The sequence below is a fragment of the Littorina saxatilis genome, linkage group LG13, assembly GCF_037325665.1.
Source record: "Littorina saxatilis isolate snail1 linkage group LG13, US_GU_Lsax_2.0, whole genome shotgun sequence".
NCBI lineage: Eukaryota > Metazoa > Mollusca > Gastropoda > Littorinimorpha > Littorinidae > Littorina > Littorina saxatilis.
This window is the reverse complement of record NC_090257.1, coordinates 19,016,106-19,031,456: the sequence shown is the minus strand read 5'-3', so window position 1 is coordinate 19,031,456 and position 15,351 is coordinate 19,016,106. Positions and strand designations below refer to the sequence as shown.

Sequence of the window (15,351 nt, the reverse complement as noted above, 5' to 3'; positions counted from 1 at the left end):
GAATTTTAAACCTCAATGTCTATGTCACAAGTAAAGGGAAACGAGCACACGTGCGCAATTTTTTAAATCAAATACATGAAAACTTTGTCTGGAGGCAGCAAATGCTCTAGACTTGTGCTCTCTTTACGTATAAAATGTATAAAATCTTGAGATGAAGAACGGCATGTAGTAGAACAGTTAATTTGCCAGGAGCTGTGTTTATTTATGTATCTGTTGTTTAAAATAAACAATTATTAAATTGATTGCAACATGACCTCGCGTTAAATGGATTTTCTTACATTCTTCCTTCAGGTTTAACTGTTCTTAATTTTTTCCTGGTGTGTTGTGGCAAGCATGAAATTGTTCAGAGGTTGACAAGTATGAAAACACACACACACACACACACACACACACACACACACACACACACACACGCAAGCAAAGGCATATTCATACTTAACCTCTTCAGGGTCAGTCCGATTTCACCCGATTTATTCTCAAGAAACATGCATGTGTATTGACGATACATGTACAATATACAGTTAATGCTTGAAGACGTCAGATAAAAATAAAATGCAGTGTAAAATGTGATTCCTACATTTGTTAACATCTGTTCAGTGTTCATGAGATTCCTGTTTCGACGTTGTTGTTCCTTAGCTGTTGCCTGAAGTATTCTATGGTTGGTTTAATGCCCTCTTTCAATGGTACCTGTCGACAGAAAGAACAGTAGGATAATTATGATTAATACAGCAGGTCTTCAAATTATGCACAGTGGTTCCTGAAATAAGAGGATAATTTTGAAACCAGGGAAAAAGTTTTACAGTGTACTTATTGCAGTTGTCTGTTCAAGATAGGAATAAAGTGGAACCCCATTTTAAGACCTATAAAAATCTGAAAAAATCAGGTCTCAAACATGTAAATTACAGAGGTTATGAACAGAAAATCTGAAAAAAATCAGGTCTCAAACATGTAAATTACAGAGGTTATGAACAGAAAATCTGAAAAAAATCAGGTCTCAAACATGTAAATTACAGAGGTTATGAACAGACTATCTGAAAAAATCAGGTCTCAAACATGTAAATTACAGAGGTTATGAACAGTCTATCTGAAAAAATCAGGTCTCAAACATGTAAATTACAGAGGTTATGAACAGAAAATCTGAAAAAATCAGGTCTCAAACATGTAAATTACTGAGGTTATGAACAGAAAATCTGAAAAAAATCAGGTCTCAAACATGTAAATTACAGAGGTTATGAACAGAAAATCTGAAAAAATCAGGTCTCAAACATGTAAATTACAGAGGTTATGAACAGAAAATCTGAAAAAATCAGGTCTCAAACATGTAAATTACAGAGGTTAATGAACAGAAAATCTGAAAAAAGTAAGGTCTTCAAAGGGGTGAAGTCTGAAAATTCTGTTGTTTGTGTTGTACAAGTTTTTATTATCATTATCAATATCAGTCAGTACTACTGTAATTTGGGTGTCGTACCTGTGGTTCCCAGTTGAGTATGGTTTTTGCCTTAGTGATGTCGGGCTGTCGCAGACGTGGGTCGTCCTGTCTGGGCTCTTTCTTCACTATCTCACTGCTGGTTTCTGATCCATGAAAACATGCAGATATATGCGCTTGCACACAATCAAAGTCGGAAGCACACACATACAAATACATAGGGATATGTGTTACTTCTTGTCATGTATTTTGAATACAATTTCGTTTAAACCATAGGGATATGCATACAAGCGCACACACACATTAAATTCATTGCTGAATCAGTAGAGGATGTTTTTCCCAGTGTGATAATCCTATATCAGTATATGCACATGGATGCTAGCAAAGTCAGAAACACACTTAAACACACACACACACAGATTCAGTTAGAGCTGGTAAATGTGTCCATTATTGATCTGGATTTGGCAACTGATGTTTGTATATGTAAACATTTACTGTGCAGCTGCATTTTAAAAGCCATTTACACCACACACACATCCCCCCCCCCCCCCCCGCCCCCCTACTTATCCATGAGAGAAATAATGTGTTGGCTCTATCATAGTGAAGCGATCTGTGTCAGCAATGTTGTATTGTGTGTGAAGGCTGATTCCATCAGTTTGACCATTTCTTTCACTGCATCTAATACATGCCCCCACCCCCACCCCCAACTGACCCTTTTCTCTCTTACCAATGAGAGATTTAATAAGTTGTGCAAGCTCCATGATGGTGAATCGTTCTGTGCCAGCAATATTGACAGGATGTGTGTAGTCTGACTCCATCAGTTTGACGATTCCTTTCACTGCATCAGACACATGCTGCAAGCACCTTGTTTGATTGCCATCCCCGTAAACCTAAAAGACACAATTGTTTTATTCATAAAACGGGTTCCAAGGGCTCAAAACACAGCCGTGGACTGCATGAGAATTATTGCACAAACTCCTAGTATGTATGGTGCATAGACTTCCGATTTTCATTTTTATTTCATTTACTGTATTATCCCAAAGCTGGGAAATTCGATGTGTAGGGGAAGGGCCCCTAATGAGGATCACCTCCTGTTCTGACAAACAATAATTTAACTTGCCAGCCGGGCAAGAAAGTTCAATAAATTCACTGACCCGCTACACATTTCACTAGCCCGGTACAAAAGCCTACCACACACTAAGATTATGACTGTCATAATATACACAACATAGCGGTGATACCATAGACAACCCGGCTGCGGTCAGCGATGAATAGGCTTTCCCAACTGGTGTCTGTATCAGGCTTAATTTTGCAATGTTCTTCGTGCAAGTAGCACTCAGATTTGTTAAAGCCAGAAAATACATATCGAATGAATCATATAACCTTCAGCCAATCGATTCATCAAAAAAATCAATCCATCCATTCACTGATCCAGAAGCTCACATAGATGGGCTTGTTGGCGAGCGCCTGTTTGATGAAGCTGCCCACCACTCCCCCTCCATCCTCGGGCAGACGTGGGCCGTAACTGTTGGAGATGCGGGCGATCCGTATGGGAATATTGAACTGGAATCATTTTTGAAAAGATAGCATGTACTCCCCAACTTGAACGTCAAAGCCAGCTAGTTTACATGGCTGAGGTATATGTACCACCCCCCCCCCCCCCCCAACCTTTGATCATCTCACTTAATATCGATCAAGCAGTTTTGTGAAGTTATGAGTATATTGGCATCGCTAGTTATTCAAATGTGTTGCAGTTGACAAGACGTTTGCCGGTTTTGTAACTTGAACTTCTGTTCCGAAACGATGAGCAGCGTTATTTTGTGTGTGAGTGTGTGTGTGTGTGTGTGTGTGTGTGTGAGAGAGAGAGAGAGAGAGAGAGAGAGAGAGAGAGAGAGAGAGAGAGAGAGAGAGAGAGAGAGAGAGAGATTCAATACGACAGGCAGACAGATATAGAGAGAACGAGTTTGTCAGTCTGCCTAACTGCCTCCCTGTCCGTGCAAGGATAACCCCTTAAATTTTAACATGTAGTCACGTCCCTTGAATATAATTATATCAAACCCTTTTACCATATTTGTGGTTTTTTTTACAAACTCGGCATCTGATGCAACTGAGTTGGTCATAGAGGATTCTCGTAACTGCAACACACGTGGTGGCTACAGTAAAGTAGAACCCCCTTTTAGACATTCACAAATCTGAGAAAATCAGGTCTGAAAAAGGATGGAGTCTTATAATGGAGGTAACTTTACAGAGGTTATAGACCAAAACTCTAAAATAATAAAAAATAAATCCAGGTCCTTTAAAAGGGGGAAGTCTTATATTGGGGTTGATGGGGGCTCCATTGTAATCGTGACTGCAACACGCGATGACTACATACATTACCTGTCTGTAGTATGATGTGAACATGGCCTCAGCAGCTCTTTTGCCCACGTCGTAAGACGCTCGGCTCCCCACGGGGTTCACGTGCCCCCAGTACTCCTCTGTCTGCGGCACCACCTGTGGGTCTGTCCAAGACAGTCAGTGAAATATAAAGAAAAGAACACAACGTTCACACGTACGCACACACGCACGCATGCATACTCACACACACACACTGACACACACACACACACACACAGTGACGAGCGCGCACAACAACAACACACACACACCAACACACACACACACACACACAAGGCGAGACACGCTCTTCGGAAATTGTCATGAGCTGGGATGGCGACATTTTCCACAAAGACACGTTTAGCAGAAATTCGGAAGCCTCCAGCACCTTATCCAAAATCATATACAATACCACCAAAAACAAAATTTGATTTGACAATAAATAACTTTACTATTTTCCATTGCGTCGTAATATGTATTTCTCGCATGCGGGACCAGTCGCTTTAACTGATTATTTGTCCATTTCTTGGTGATTTTTGGTGCATTTCAGTTTCACTTCAGTTTACTCTTTTGTACGAAGAGGGGAAAAAAGGCCACAATTTGTCGTCTGCAAGTTCTGATTTTACTGTGAAAAAGAAAGGCGAAAACCCAGACATTTCAAAGAAGAGACAAAACAGGTATTGAGCGTAAATCAGTCGTGATTGATGACAGATTATAAGAAAGTGTCAAATAATACTACGGTTGAATCCATCCCTTTTCGGGAAAGGGTACATTGCAGCTGATGTAGCCTATTACCAGAGACATCTATGTCTCTGCTATTACTGAACAGATAGGTCTGAAAGACCAATGAAACTTGATTCACTAACATTCGTGTAGCCGGGTCAACTCGTTTAAAGATAACAAAAAAGAGAATACTAAAATAGTTTCGAATGGAATATATTGCAATGACGGTACATAAAATAATAATTCGGCAGAAGCTTTGTAAGTTAGACTTTTCGTTTTGAACTTACATTTTGTCTCAAAGAAAAGTGGGGGATATGCAGAATCACTAGAAACAAACACCTTTATTTCTCAGGAGACTAGATTCATTAGACTTTTACATTGCATTGTGAAAGAGAGATTATAATTATACAGTTACAAAGTGACAATGTCATCACGCCGAACAGACGTGTACAAGTACTCGCACAGAATGTTCTTGCCATCGTTGACCAGTCGGTCTTTTGGGGTATTCAGTGTGTACCAAAAGGTGAAAAAAATTTGTCTGGGGTTCGACTGCTTTTATTGATGATGAGCTCGTGGTGTTTGTAATTGAAAACAGGAACAATGAAAGCAGCCTTGAGGTAATTGATGTAAATTGTCTGGCTGCTATAGCAAAGTCGTTTCCCAAACAGAGCAGTGGTGATTTTACGATGACATTCACAGAGTTCACCTAATTTCCCTGAGGACTGGGTATATTCAGATACTGGAAGTCCCAAAGATGATGATGCTGTTTCCTGTCCTACAAGCCTTTGTGGTTGTGCCTATTACTGACTAGATGCATGGGATACGATACCAAAGAGCTGAAACCGTATTCTTGCATTTTTATACCCGCACAGTATCATTCTGACCGTGTTAAAGAATGACCAGGTCCTATCGACACAGTCCCTGACCCGTGGTGTGTGTTCACTTCTTCTTGAACAATGTTCGAGTTCCCAGAACGGATAAAATTCAGTCTCGAAGTCATCATTTCTCAGACACAGCAAGCAAATCCTGATAGTGAAAGCACATATCAGGAATTTGAGAGAGGAACTAAGGTAAGAATTTTTTTATTTCTTTTGTTTTGTTCGTGTGCTTTTTACATTTAGTCAAGTTTTGACTAAATGTTTTAACATAGAGGGGGGAATCGAGACGAGGGTCGTGGTGTATGTGTGTCTGTCTGTCTGTCTGTGTGTGTGTGTAGAGCGATTCAGACTAAACTACTGGACCGATCTTTATGAAATTTGACATGAGAGTTCCTGGTATGATATCCTCAGACGTTTTTTTCATTTTTTTGATAAATGTCTTTGATGACGTCATATCCGGCTTTTCGTGAAAGTTGAGGCGGCACTGTCACGCTCTCATTTTTCAACCAAATTGGTTGAAATTTTGGTCAAGTAATCTCCGACAAAGCCCAGACTTCGGTATTGCATTTCAGCTTGATGGCTTAAAAATTAATTAATGACTTTGGTCATTAAAAATCTGAAAATTGTAAAAAAAATATTTTTTTTATAAAACGATCCAAATTTACGTTCATCTTATTCTCCATCATTTTCTGATTCCAAAAACATATAAATATGTTATATTTGGATTAAATATAAAATTAAAAATATAAAAATTATGATCAAAATTAAATTTTCGAAATCAATTTAAAAACACTTTCATCTTATTTCTTGTCGGTTCCTGATTCCAAAAACATATAGATATGATATGTTTGGATTGAAAACACGCTCAGAAAGTTAAAACGAAGAGAGGTACAGAAAAGCGTGCTATCCTTCTCAGCGCAACTACTACACCGCTCTTCTTGTCAATTTCACTGCCTTTGCCATGAGCGGTGGACTGACGATGCTACGAGTATACGGTCTTGCTGCGTTGCATTGCGTTCAGTTTCATTCTGTGAGTTCGACAGCTACTTGACTAAATGTTGTATTTTCGCCTTACGCGACTTGTTATTTTTTTTATTGCATTTTTAATTTTGTATGACCTATTGTTTGCCTGACTCTTCATGGCTTCCCACGGACGGCCCTCCTAGAGGGTCCATGGACCCCCACTGCAGAGTTTTAGAGGGTCCCAATGATCCAAAAGCCAAAAAGTTCCAGTGTACTTATTAAACATTGTGGTCACGCATAGTGCACTGTGTACAATAGCTGACGATTGCAGTCTAAAAAAGTATAGATCTACGATAAAGAAAATTTAGTGCGTCCCGGGACCCCCTCCATCAATTTCCAGTACTTGTTTTTGGCTTCTAGTGCGTATAGGACGCAGGGACGCGCACTTTGGGGAGCCCTGCTCTTATCTTTTATTAGCATGACCTTTTTTTACGTTTCCGCTTGAAATTGACGAAATCGGAATCACTTTTGTCAATTTGGTGCAAGATGCTTCTCGTATGGGTTTTACTTGACAGAGTCCGAGAAAACGACACGCAGTAGTCCGGGTTAGCTTTAATCACTTCTTCGACGGACAGATTTAGCTCGCTCAATTCACAATTAAGGAAAGGAACAATCGGCAGGTCATCATTTACATTATCCAGAGTGGCTTGCTGTACAAAAAAAAGTCCTCAAAAACGTTTGCCTTTCCTTCGTTCTGACAGCTGTTTGCCTTGGTTATAGAGACACACTTGTAACGTTAAAGAATGCTTTGAATTAGAAGGTACCTCCGTATATCTCTGATGTTGATGCCAGAAGTATTTTTGCTCCCGTCTTCTTGGCCAGCTCTGGAGAAAAAAAGTACAGTTGTTCAACTTTGTGCTCGCTCAGAAAAAGACTGTGAGAATGAAATACATATTCTGGAAGAGGCAACACACAGTAACGCACGCACGCGAACGGCACACACACACACACACACACACGCACGCACGCACGCACGCACACATGCACACACACACACACACACACACACACACACTGGCACGCGTGCGCACGCGCGTGTATATGAGCATTCTCTGTGTGTGCAGTGTGTGTTTGTGTGTGTGTGTGTGAGAGAGAGAGAGACGCTTTGAGAGTTTATTGAGAGAGAGAGAGAGACAGACAGACATGAGTGAACAGGGTGGGGAAGGAGACGTACCCAGCATATTGAGTGTGCCCACAGTGTTGGTGGTGATGGTGAACACCGGGTTGGCCATGTACACTGGGGGTGACGCCGGACACGCCAGGTGGTACATTTCATCCACTTCTAATTAAAAAACAAGAGGCGAAGCCTTCAAGGCTCACGTAAGAAATCGACAAACAGTAACACAAACTCAATCACTCCGTCACACATACACACACACACACAGTAAGCATTGGTGACACTGTGCAAGAAAGAGAGACACTAGATCTAGATCTGTCTGTCTGCATGTAGCCTACTTACAGACACGACTGCCAAATAGTCTCGGCCCGCTCAAAATAACAATGACCGAGACATTCCTTCGCGTGACGTCTAACCCTCTTACGCCATAATGTGACGTCTTCAAATGACGAAATGTTAAAGTTTCTACCACAGACATACACACGCACGCACGCACATACGCACATACGCACATACGCACGCACGCACAGACAGACAAAGTTACGATCGCATAGGCTACACTTCGTGAGCCAATAAAACCAACCAATTATTAACAAGCAAGACAACAATACCCAATGATTGTAAGCGTAAAATAAAAAATGAAAAATCGTTCTTTCCACGCAAACAGAGTTTGTTTTTGGTATATGTGTAAGTGGAGGAATGGTTCATCTTGTAGGTCGTCCGTGTCCCATGTGAAGACAGTATATATTCCCTGTTCCCTTTCAAGCTATGCATGCGTATCTAAATTGTAGGCAAGTAGACTACTAGGGGAAGGTTGCCTAATATGAACCACTTCCTGTTCTCACAAACTTAACGGTGCTAGAGCGCTCAAAATAACAGTATTCACTGTATTCACCCTCTCTGGATAACTTGCACATGTCAAAACAATTGCAGAAACAGAAACCGCAAAACCGGTAGTTTTTTCTCTCTTATTTTTACACTTTTGGCAGCGTTCAGTCTAAATTTGACGCTTAAGACAGACTAGTTTTTGTCCACAGCCAAAGCTGTTATCACACAAAAATTGCTATATTAATATATGACATCTAAAATTGTATTTGTTACATTTTGGCAGTGTTGACCCCGGGTTTCTACTGCCAAAAAAAAATTGTAGCAAAATCTCAAAGTATGTGTATGTCCCCTAATATTGACCGCCTTTAACAAATAGAAGAAAATAAAAGCTAAAGGTTGGTTTCATTAATTCATTAAGAAGCTTACTGAAAATAACCTATTACTAGCCCTCGAGCTTTCAAAAATTATAACAAATAGTCATCTGTTCGTGGAAGTTGATAATTTCATTTATTCTCTCTCTGTTTCTTTAGTTTCCAGTTGTACTTCAAATAACGTTCTCGTCAAACCAAAACAGAGAAATCTAAAGCATATTTAGTCTGACTTGCTCACTAAGTTGTATCGTGTTATTCTGAAGTATAGGGGGCTTTTTACAGTGATTGCTGAAGGCCTCTTCACTGACCGGTCCATATTAGGTGCCCAGGCTCCTAATATGGAATAGTTGTGAATGTTTCTGTATTTGATTTTTGCTGATTGTCTATCAAAGTTAATTCGCGCATATTAGGCCTGACGGTTAATTAAAGAGAGAAGGACTACCAAACACAAAATGAACTGAAGCTTCTTTGCAAGAAAACAAGCTGGTTATCAGCATGAAACAAAACGTGGTCTATATTAGGCAACCTTCTCCTACATAAACTGGTAGTTACGCCCTTTCCAGTATGATGTCCTTTCTTCTTCTTCCTCCTACTGCTCCTCCCCGTAAATCATCCTGTTCACAAACATATAAAGAGACAAGTCTTAATCTGCTTATGTCCTCTTCTTTTTACAGTATACCTTGTAAATCCAATGGTTTGGTGATGTCATGTTCGATCAGAGAAAACCGCGGGTGGTGTAACCATTGCTGTAAGTTGTCTTTGTGTCCCGTGAAGAAATTGTCAGCCACAATCACCTGGTGACCTGCTTCCATCAGGTGATCTACCAGGTGAGATCCCAGGAACCCCGCACCTCCTGTAACCTTGGAAACAGGATGACGTCATTCGTTACCATGGAATACGGGAACGCATAAGAAGAAGAATAAGAAGTTACCATGGAATAGATGATGACGGCATAAGTGCCCTTTGAAACAAGGAATGACATCATTATAAATGGCATTGAAAACAAGAGGTGATCTGGTGTTCTCCTGTACCAGGTGAACCACTAAGTGTGACCCTTAAAAATCTTTCCACTCATTTTACTTTGGAAACAGAGGGTGGAAAATAACGTTTAGTTACTCCAATAACAGTTGATGACGTCATTAGCGGTCTTTGTTTCGTATTCAGTTGTAGTCTAAATAATGAAGTCGGAAATCTGTATCAGTTGTCAGGTCAACGTTCATACACTAAATCAGAGAGAGAGAGAGAGAGAGAGAGAGAGAGAGACAGACAGACAGACAGACAGACAGACAGAGACAGAGAGAGACAGAGACAGAGAGAGAGAGACAGAGAGAGACAGAGACAGAAAGAGAGAGAGAGAGACAGAGAGAGAGACAGAGAGAGAGACAGAGAGAGAGACAGAGAGAGAAAGAAAGACAGAGAGAGAAACAGACAGAGAGAGACAGACAGAGAGAGAGACAGAGACAGAGAGAGAAAGACAGAGAGAGAGAGAGAGACAGAGAGAGAGAGAGAGACAGAGACAGAGAGAGAAAGACAGAGAGAGAGAGAGAGAGAGAGAGAGAGAGAGAGAGAGAGATCAAATCAATCAAATCAAATTTTATTTTACGAGGGTTGTGGCATAAGCAATATAAACGAGCTTCTTTTCAACCAGCCCTCGCCCAGAGAGGGACTATTCTAATCTTAAATACATATATACAAAAGATGAGCATGACAGTAAAAAAAAAATTAAAAAAAAGGCAGAAAAACTACAGGACTATATATACACGTTGTAGGCTATATACATACATTCTTGCGTTATGAAACACTGATGCTTTATGGACAGATATGATCAATATGAAAATAATCAGAACGAAGTCTTCCATCACTGTGACTTTTCGTAATTTGACATTAAATGTAATGAGAGGTGTTTTTTGAAAGTATTGAGACTTGTTGGGACTCGAACTGATTCCGGGAGAGAATTCCACAAAACGCTGCCAGAATAAGCTATACTTGATTTAAAGAGATCTATTCGCGGAATGGGGACGTTGAATTTTCGGCTTGGTTTGGCTTTAAATTTTGTAATGAAAGCACGTAGTGCATGGCCTGAAAGGATTTTGTGAAGGAGCACGCCTTTATTTGATTTAAATCTTTCTTTTAAGGGCAAAATCTTAAGTTTTTTTATAATCGTCGAAAACAAGACTGGATTGTTTTAATAGAACTGATTCTTTTAGTGCTCGTCTGTGTAGACTATACAGTGCTTTTAAAATGTTTGCACTGGCTGAGTCCCAGATGGTCGAACAATAATCCGTGATGGTTTGTATGTATGCATTATAAAATAATAACCTTGAGTGTGGATCAAGAAAGTGTTTTATTCTGTTCAACAAATATATTTTCCTCGACATGGTTTTACACAACGATCTAACATGATGGGTCCAAGATAAATTATTATCGATATTTACTCCCAAAACTGTGTGATTTCCTACTTCCGCTATTGCATCGTTGCCAATTAATAAGGAATGAGGATTAGAGAGAGAGACTGAATAAGGAGAGAGAGAGAGAGAGAGAGAGAGAGCGGAGAGAGAGAGAGAGAGAGAGAGAGAGAGAGAGAGAGAGAGAGAGAGAGAGAGAGAGAGAGAGAGAGAGAGAGAGAGAGAGAGGGGCAGCAGACGGGCATACTATATAAGAACATTAACTCAACTTCTAAGTGCGTTACTTTATACATCATATACATACCAGTATTCTTTTTTCTTTGGAATTTGTAAATGTGTCCATTTCGCGGCGTGATTCTGAGCTGTACAAAAACATAAGCATATCTGAGCAGTTGTAGTAACATTGATATTACAAAAACGTTGCTTATTATTTTGTGTGTGAGAAAGGAGAACAAAAGAGTTGGCTAGGTGCACAGGAGCTTGTATCCAATCGCCGGTCGATCATTATTTACTCCTTATTCCATATATTTACTCCTTATTCCATACAGTCTCCTTACTACTACTATTTACTACTAATTCCCTAGAGTCTCCTTACTACTACTACTATTTATTACAAGGTAATAAATAGGCCCTAGTAGTAGTAAGGGTAAGCATGCAGCAGTAAATAATAAGCATGCAGGAGTAAATAATCATCGACCGGTGGTTAGATACAAGCTCCTGTGGCTAGGTGTAGGCTACACTAGCCGCTCTTGACGATACGCTATCAAACGAATCTCTCACTCTCTCTTCCTCTCTCTCTAACGAACGCACGCACGCACGCACGCACTCACACACGCGCGCACACACACACACACACAAAGAAAGAGATAGAGAGAGAGAGAGACAGACAGACAGACAGACAGAGACAGACAGAGGGAGGAGACAGACAGGCAGGCAGGCAGGCAGGCAGACAGAGAGATCACAGACATAAGGAGAGAGACAGAAGGGGGGTTGGGGGGGGGGGGGGGGGTAGACAGTCAGACACATACTCACACATTGAGAAACCAAAACACCATACTCACCGGACTCGTTGTGAAATTGCATAAAGTTCACCCCCAAGTACTCGCCAGCACAACAGAACCACGACAGCCACCGAAAGTACAACCCCCCAAAAATATGCGCGCACAAAATAAACTTTCATTTTTATGTCCTTGAAATTTACACAGAAATGTAAAAGCTTTAAAACGCGCAACAGATGTTCAAAAACACAAAATCGAAGAAGACAGCTCGTACGAGAAGAAATTGTCAATAGCTTGCAGCGGCATAGAACATGAGTTGAAACACAAAAATCTGTTCACAAAATCGATGAAGGGTTTGTTTTTCATGCAGGAAGAAACTGTTGGGATTGCAGATGCCTTGTACATTACTTCATATTCAGGGCTTGTTCTGACAAAATTATCAAAGATTCGTATTTTTTTTATGGAACTTTAAATACGCAGAATAAAAAAAAATTGTTTTAAATCAATGAACGCAGGCGTATGATTCTCCCTCACAAGGACATGCAAATATCCCCCCCTTTTACAAAAGTCACGGACAGAGAAAACCTTTACATATCAACCACTCGTCGTATCACAATTGACCTTAAAAAACGTTCTTGTTGAATCTCAATGGTTGTAAAAAATACTCTACATATTCTGTGTTGTGCATTCGATTCAGTCTGGTCGACAGGCATGAAAAAGTTCGCCTATAACTGGGATACATTTGCACAGTATACAGCAATCGCAATAAGACAGACCGTGCTACAGTGGTCCCTGCGTTGTGAGGCCCTGCCGATGACAGGTCACCTCCCCCAAGATGTGATGGGGTGAAGTAGTGAGCAGAGGAGGGGTGCTCAGGCAGGAAGCATGGAATAGAAACGCCAAGTCAGGGGTTGTAGTAACGTGACTTTATTTCACTATTACCAGAAGTCAGTTAGTGGCTCACACAACAAAATACGTCCACACTCTTCCGAAGTTCTCTCATTTCTCTCTCACACCCTAGCATGCACATACATAATCAAACTTTAGCTCAAGTTCAAGTTCAAGTTCAAGTTTTATTAGTCCATAACCCATGGGGGCATTTTGAACAATAAATACAATCAATACAATCATGATATATGCTAATATAGTAAATAAAAATAAATAAATAAAAAAATAGCTAGAGTCACAAACATCCAATCAAAATCCTAGTAACAATTAGTAACACAACATTCTGAGATAATAAGCCATTCCATTGGTTAAAGACAAGAAGTAGGGGGGGGGGGGGGTAAGGTAAGTTAAGACATTTCAACCGCAGCTGACACGCTTCTCTGTATCAAATTCAAACTGAAGGGATTCACACCAGACCTTTTTCACTTAAATTTTGGCGCATGCGCTGTGAAGTTTATTGTCAGATCTACCGGAACTAGGGGGCAAAAGGAAAAATCGACAACGAGGCTTGGTGCAAAGTAAAGTGCGGAGACGACGAGACAAACTGTTGTGTTTACAACTGCAAGTGCAACAGTGGAATGAAGAAAGAGAAATACGGTGGACAGAATTTGTCATTGTATGGCTTTCCGATGGGTGCAAGCTGAGTGCGAAGGCGCAACAGCGAAGGACGCGATGGGTGCAAGCAATCCGACGACAGGGGTTTGTCGTGCCATTGAAAAGTCTGCTCGCGTCACTTCGTGTCTGGCAATGGCACGGCTTTCAACGATGCCAACTCCTTTGACTTCGTACCCACCCTTAATCTTGGATTTGAGAGAACATCAAGAACAAGTGACTCTAGCAGAAGGACAAGGTACTGGTCGGAGACGTGACTTTGTCCGCTGAAGACCGACGACAAGCAAGCGGTTTTGCTTCCACCCCCAGTGTCAACGCTGAAAATATCATCGGATCTGGAAGAGACTCAGAGCCAAGTAAGCTTTGTTTGTTTTTATTAATTTATGATCTGCTGACTTCAAATTGTCTTCCTACATCAGTGTATAAGACATTTAACATGAATCGGCAGCCCAAAATGGATGCATAGGAAGGGTCACGAAACAAATGCAAGATTTTAGAAAACAAACAAACAAGATCTAGACATATGTCGACAAGCCGCGTGCATGTGTTCTGCGCGAACTTAGAATCCGGTTTCATTCTAGAATGGACCGGGTCCAGGTTGGAATTCTAACCCTGCGCAAGTACAGGGGTGCCATTCTAGAATGAAACCCTTGTTGCTGGTCCATTCTAGAATCGGCCGTGCGCAAGGTTGGAATTTGGGTCCAAGTTGGAATAGTCATTTCAGTTAGACTATCACACAACCAAAGCCACAAATGTGGATTTTCTGTTTGTTTTTGTTTTTTGTGTGTTTGGTTGGTTTTTTTTTCGGGTTTTTTACACTTTACTCAAAGACATCGTGAATTGGGATTGTGATGTTCTGAAAGTGATTACGATTTTGAGAGACACTCAGCACTGATCGCTACGAACGGAAATTTCCGGACTGACAGTGTTTTGCCGATCTCGCTTGTAACTTTTAATCTTATTCATATACATGAAGTTGGTCTTCTGAATTGTGAAGATATAATGTCAACTTTTTTTTAAAACCTGTGACAACAGCTCTATAACTCACTCTGTCCTTCTGTTGGTCTGTCTGTCGGTTAGTCGGTCTGACCGTCTGTCTGTCTGTCTGTCAAAAAAATTGTCAAAAAACCGGATATTTCCGAGAGGGAGACAGCGCTGACATTGCAAGCGGCCGCAACCGGCTCTCATCACAAAAACAACTGCCCTGCAAACAATACCGCCCTGGTAGTCCCCCTTGCTATGGTCTGCCTTTGTTTATTGCGTACTCAGGAGTGTCAACTTTCTTGACATGACATGACATCGCAAGATCGCCAAAGGATTTTTTTCAGGGGTTGACAAATCAGCCCCATTTTATCAAAGGGAAGGTGCAGGTGGAGATAATTCAAGGGAAGACAACTCTGTCTTACCTACAAACATTACGGCCCCCTTTATTCAAGGGTTTCATTCTAGAATGGCACCCCTGTACTTGCGCAGGGTTAGAATTCCAACCTGGACCCGGTCCATTCTAGAATGAAACCGGATTCTAAGTTCGCGCAGAACACATGCAATCAACCAGAGATCTGTTGCTACAGTATCTCTGAATCAACCGACTCTTGAATCAAGAAGATTAAGGAGGTTACTTGATACAGATAGTGATGCAGTTTTCA

At 40.8% G+C, this 15,351-nt stretch overlaps 1 protein-coding gene across 2 annotated transcripts; it reads right to left on the bottom strand.

Moving 5' to 3' along the window:
* Positions 1-454: 454 nt before the first annotated feature.
* Positions 455-13,404, bottom strand: LOC138983776 (UDP-glucuronic acid decarboxylase 1-like). Of its 2 annotated transcripts, XM_070357097.1 has the most exons (10): positions 12,209-13,404; positions 11,452-11,509; positions 9,422-9,602; positions 7,601-7,708; positions 7,191-7,250; positions 3,806-3,927; positions 2,870-2,989; positions 2,154-2,316; positions 1,469-1,572; positions 455-687 (listed from the first exon to the last, which is right to left on the bottom strand). In XM_070357097.1, exons 1-10 carry the CDS (start codon positions 12,325-12,327, stop codon positions 601-603), a joined length of 1,122 nt encoding a protein of 373 aa, XP_070213198.1. In that variant the 5' UTR covers positions 12,328-13,404; the 3' UTR covers positions 455-600. The 2 variants fall into 2 exon arrangements, with proteins under 2 accessions (XP_070213198.1, XP_070213199.1); XM_070357098.1 differs by lacking the exon at positions 11,452-11,509 and having other exon boundaries at positions 12,209-13,402.
* Positions 13,405-15,351: the final 1,947 nt, after the last annotated feature.